A 5,685-nucleotide genomic window follows, 5' to 3' on the forward strand; every position below is an offset into this window, starting at 1 on the left:
CCACCGTCGTTTGACACCAAATCTAACCGGAATCCGAACACGGGTAAGTTTCTTTGTTATTTGATGATTTCGACGTTTTAATTATGTTTGTAACAAGGTTTGATATGTTTTTGACGATTATATAAATTTAGTTTGATGTTCGTTTGTTTACATGACCCGACCCGATTCGATACGAACCGATTTTTTACTTATATACCTAGGGGCCTAAGATTTTTAAAAATGTTCCGCACCCCATGGAAAAATTCCTGGGTCCGCCACTGGGTGCAACCTAGAATTTTGGGAACTAGCAAAATAACTGTGCTTTCATATACATCAAAGGGGCCATTAACCACCTGCATATGGGTTCTAAATCAATTCTGGAGTAAGGTTTCTTTTCGGTTTTTTTTGTAATATTATGAGGTTGGTTCTGTGTTTCTTGGTTTATATACATCTATAATTCATTAAAGTCATTCGAACTAATTCCTCAATGTGGCTTTTCTAACAATGTTTTGATTGATGTTTGATTGTAACATGGGATGAGAAGTGTTATTTAACCTCTTTTTTATTTTATTTTTTCATATCAGTGCTATCTAATAAGTAGCCTTGAAAGTTTCTTGATATTATTATAAATTCCTAATGAACTTTTTAGTCCTGTATGACGTTGCTTTAGCTGTATTACAATGCACTGAGAAAAAAAAATGTCTCTTTTTAGTAGGAATAATGTTTAATACCCGCAGCTTTTATTTTATCTACCATTCAACACTGTAATGCTTAGTTCATTGTCAGAACTTGTTTCAGGTGAGTGTGAAGATTGTGCATCATCTCCCGTAGTATTTCCAACGTAAAATCCTGGTTCTTTGGGTGAAGGTAATGGACCCTCACTCCCCAACAACACGATCACAGAAGTCATACTCGGTCTATCTTCTGGGTGGCGTTGAACACACAACAAAGCAACATGGATGGATCGTAAAACCTGAGACACATTGATTGATTCACCTAGGCACTTAGCAACTAATTCCAAGGATCTGTTTTCATTATAGAGTACCCATGCCTGTCAAGAACAAAGTAGATATGTATTATGTTCAGCTATTTCAAAAGCTTTTTACCCTTTCATACAATTTTCACTTTCAATATAAGCATGCCCAAACTTACATGTCCAATAAGGTTGTTACAATGTTCTTTGTGGACAAATCCTCTATTTTTCACCCCACACACAACTTCCAGTAGTAACACGCCGAAGCTATATACATCGGATTTTATCGAAAAAATACCACCTCCTGCATACTCTGGCGCCATGTAGCCACTGTAAGGAATCAAGTAAACGTTAGTGACTCAATAAGTATATTGGAATGAGTTTAGGAATAATGAATCTCACTATGTTCCAACTACTCTGTTTGTTTTCGCCTCTATCTGATTTCCACCAAAAGATCTAGCAGTTCCAAAATCTGATATCTTTGGGTTCATTTCTTTGTCAAGCAAAATATTGCTAACTTTAAGATCTCTATGTATGATTCTGAGCCGAGAATCCTGGTGAAGATAAAGAAGTCCACGAGCAACTCCAATGATAATGTGGTAACGTGTAGGCCAATCAAGGAGCCACTTTCGAGTTTTATCTGTGAATAGTTTTAGTTTTATTTTATATTCTTTGACTTTATAATTTACTGTATTTTTTCTTTTATAAATTTACCAAATATGAAGGAATCAAGGCCTTTGTTTGGCATGTATTCATAAATTAGCATCACTTCATCTCTTTCTATGCAACAACTCAAGAGTTTGACAAGATTGCGATGCTGTAGTTTAGATATCAAGATGACTTCATTCTTGAACTCATGAAGGCCTTGAGTGGATGTTTTTGCTAGCCGCTTCACTGCTATTTCCTTCCCGTCTTCGAGTACACCCTAAGCATAGATTTTTAAGATAAGTTCAAAGATAACATGTTTTCTATTGTACTTCATTTCACCGTTTTTGATTTATTGGTACACCCTGAAACATAACCTTTTCATGAAGTAGGGCACAAATATTGCATGTTTTATGCTAAGAATTTTCTTATTGTACCTGTAGTACATAGAAGTTCATGGAGTGATATATAATACCTTGCAAACAGGTCCAAAACCGCCTTCTCCAAGTTTGTTGTTCATTGAAAAGTTGTTTGTCGCTTTAAGTATTTTAGAAAAGCCAAATAGTAGTAGCTCTAGATCTTCATCACCACTTCCGTTTTCAGGATCATGTCTAAACTTCTTGCTAGATGTCCCTGTGAAATGGATAAGCACAACTTATATGTGGCACCATTTGCCATAGTTTTTATGTGTGGGTGGACTAGGTCGGATTGGTTGATTAGAAACATAAGTATAGAAATATTTAGTATTCAAAATGCATACCTTGTTGCTGTTGCTTCTTCCTATTAAAATGATAAAATAAGCATATAGAAACTGGTATGACCAAAACTACAAGTGCTATGGGGACAATAACTCGTACTCTTCTCCCTGCACTTGAGCGCCTACTCTTTTCTATTGAATCTGTCAAATATGATGCCTTAAGCTGACATTTAGACTGATAACTATTAAGTTAGTAATGATAACAAAGCTATTGTTTTCGAATTACCTAACTCAGAAGATGACAATCGTATATAAATAGTATCTCCATTTTCAGCAGTTGTTCTGATATCAACTAGGCCACCAAACCATAGGAAGCAACCGCTTCCCGTCCCTGATATGTTGGAATTTGCGTAAGCAGTACATGAGCAATTGCTTTTACACATCTTCTCACACTCTACAAGGGTCATGGTATGGTTATACCATGACTCCCGAGTGTCGGGTAACTTCAAATTTGAATATTTGTTGAACCCTTCCCCTGGGTTACAATCCAAAGGGATACTATGTCGACACCCTTGTGACCAATTTGTAATCTTCCACTGATCAGGGGATGTGGGTTCAAATCCCTTCAAGCATTCACAAACAGGGGACTTGCCAATGTTGCAGCTCCCAAATGGCCCGCACACCGCGTATTGATCACATATATCATTTTGCCATGTCAAATAAAGGCTCCATTCTTGTTTGCTATCAACCCATAACTTGCGCTCTATACGACCACTTGGTTGTAACACCAGCCTTGTAATGAATGAAGTATCTATAAGATTATATTGGTAGTAAATTTCTCTCTGATTAACAACAAAGGTGAAATTGTAAAAAGGGTTAGATCTCATGTTAGAAATTCCGGAAAACCTTAGTCCATTCCATGGACCTGCCCTATGCCTTATTTCCCGGCCTTCCGTTATAAACAGCTGAGGGTAACCTCTATTATCAATCCAATAAGAAAACTCACCGAAAGCCGGATCATTGGGGGATTTCCATGACGTGAAGCGTCTATCAATCCCCGTGATCAAATTCCTGCCTTGCTTCATTCCGGGAAGTAAAGTGTCTGTCATAAAGTCGAAACTTTGCCATATGGGATCTTCTTGATTGATGCCCTCACCTTCCTCGTGAATTATAAAGTTGCCTGTATCAAGAAGCAGGCCAACTGGATTTTTCACTGACATCGTTGATGAGTTTGCTGACGACCATACTACATTACCCTTGGTGGTATCCCGGAGAATTAAAACTCCCTGAAGGGTGAGTGTCAGCTCACCAGATGTATCGGTGAGTGGTGTGTTCCTGTTGGCCACCCATACAACAGTTTTGATGGATATTTTCTTGTACCAAATTCCGACATAATGGTTTGTGGAGTTACCGGGGTTAAAGAAACCAAGTTCGAAGGTTTCTTTTAGCGAAGTAATCGTTTCGTTATATCTAAGGATTTGGTTTGCAGATATGGTATCTGCAGCATGGGTACGTGGTATTAATGCATAAAGTGCAAGGAAGCCAAAGATCAACTTAATCTTGGACATTCTTATTCCCTGCATTAACATATCAAGAAATTTAATTTTAACGTTATATTTTGTGGATGACTTAAGGAACTATACGTTATATTTTGTGGATGATTTAAGAAACTATACGTTATATATTGTGGGAGTTTGATTACTATTCAACACTTGCGCAATATTTTCTTTCCTTTGAAAGAAATTTTTTGTTTTATTTTCAGCCATGCATTCTCATTGATTATGAGTTGAATTTATAAGACCAGTTCAATGTTTTCTTTTTCTTATTCAACACACTTACACGCAGGTAAAGTAAGAAGTTTTATAGAATTTAAAAGACCCATCGACAATATATCTATGTGACTATGTCAACCACCCCACAAAACGTGACCGTTAATTTGTATCTTAACATGCTATAAGATATTATGCCTTCTAATCATTAACGTGACATAAAATTGTATCTTAACGGGACATATAAATTTATATAATCATTAGTAGACGCAGTTCATTAGCAATTATAGCCTACTTCACGGGTTCAACTAGTAGATCTGAACCGGTGTTACGTCCAACTTTTTAACTATATTCACATGATATACAGGGCTTGGTACCTTACACAATAACAAAACAAGTGGCGGACTCAGAAAAGTTTTTCTTGGGGCCGGAAAGTTTTTACGGATCGTTTGTCTATTACTACATAATAATTTTTTTGGGTCCGTCAACTCGGGTTGGTCGCATGATAAAAATAAAACCAAATTAAATTTCATTTATATACAAAATTAGTACGTCAATCGCTCAATTTATTTAATTGATATTTTGAGCGTTTTCTTATCATTTAAGTTATGAAATTATAAATTTTTTTGATTATAATTAAATTTAAATAAATTATGGAAAATTACCAAAATAGCCAAAGACCAAAATGACTTGTGAAAACAGCCAGCTCATGCCCACTTGGAACAGGGCATCATGTGTGGGATGAGTCTTTCAAGTGAAACCCAATAAAAAAATGGACACATGGCCACGGGATGCATCCTTGGAGCGAGGCATCATGCATGGGATGCGTCCGGAGAATTTCTGAAGCGTCCGACGAGTTTTCCTGCGAGTTGCAGGTTTCCAGCGATGAAATCTGAAAATCGGGATGACAGTAAGATTATGCAGGTTTCTTGGTGAATGGGATGGGGCCGTTGAGGTCATCAAGGAAGAGGTATTTGAAGAAATCATCAAGGGTGAAAGAGCAGAGAGTAAGTTAGGGCAGAATTAGTGAAGAACTAGATCCATTAACCGTTTAGAGTCGTCGATTGTGGTATGTTTTTGTCGCTGAAATTCGATTAAAAACCGTCGGAAGTGAGCCGATGACATCGGAACTGAAGGCGTCGGTGACGTCCGAGAGTGGCTTATGTTCGGTGATCTTGAACTTCCGGTTGAAGACGATCATCTTGTAGTAATGATAATTCTCTTTCATTGTTCTAGTTCTTCGTTTTCTTGTTTAACAGTGTCTTCAAATTTCATCGCCGGAAACTTGCAACTCGCCGGAAAACTCGTCGGACGCTTCAAAAATTCTCCGGACGCATCCCGTGCATTATGCCTCGCTTGAAAGACTCATCCCATGCTTGAAAGACTCACCCCCCTTGAAAGACTCATCCCATGCTTGAAAGACTTATCCCACACATGATGCCCCGTTCCTAGGGGGCATGAGCTGGCTATTTTCGCAAGTAATTTTGGTCTTTGACCATTTTGGTAATTTTCCCAATAAATTAATATAACCTTTAATAGTTTGTAGAGTTAACAAAAGTTAGAATACTGAATCTGGCAAATAGAGAAAATTATATGATTGCATCTTTTCTCCTTACCGATCG

At 37.4% G+C, this 5,685-nt stretch overlaps 1 protein-coding gene across 1 annotated transcript; it reads right to left on the bottom strand.

The window, feature by feature from the left end:
* Nucleotides 1-724: 724 nt before the first annotated feature.
* LOC110887962 (G-type lectin S-receptor-like serine/threonine-protein kinase At4g27290) lies at nucleotides 725-5,291 on the bottom strand. The gene is made up of 8 exons (XM_035979828.1): nucleotides 5,166-5,291; nucleotides 2,581-3,871; nucleotides 2,358-2,495; nucleotides 2,073-2,230; nucleotides 1,667-1,877; nucleotides 1,355-1,592; nucleotides 1,132-1,282; nucleotides 725-1,030 (listed from the first exon to the last, which is right to left on the bottom strand). The coding sequence occupies exons 1-8, from the start codon at nucleotides 5,289-5,291 to the stop codon at nucleotides 725-727; spliced, it is 2,619 nt and encodes an 872-aa protein (XP_035835721.1).
* Between the last annotated feature and the right edge of the window lie 394 nt (nucleotides 5,292-5,685).

The sequence above is a fragment of the Helianthus annuus genome, chromosome 11 (genome assembly GCF_002127325.2).
Source record: "Helianthus annuus cultivar XRQ/B chromosome 11, HanXRQr2.0-SUNRISE, whole genome shotgun sequence".
Classification (NCBI taxonomy): Eukaryota; Viridiplantae; Streptophyta; class Magnoliopsida; order Asterales; family Asteraceae; genus Helianthus; species Helianthus annuus.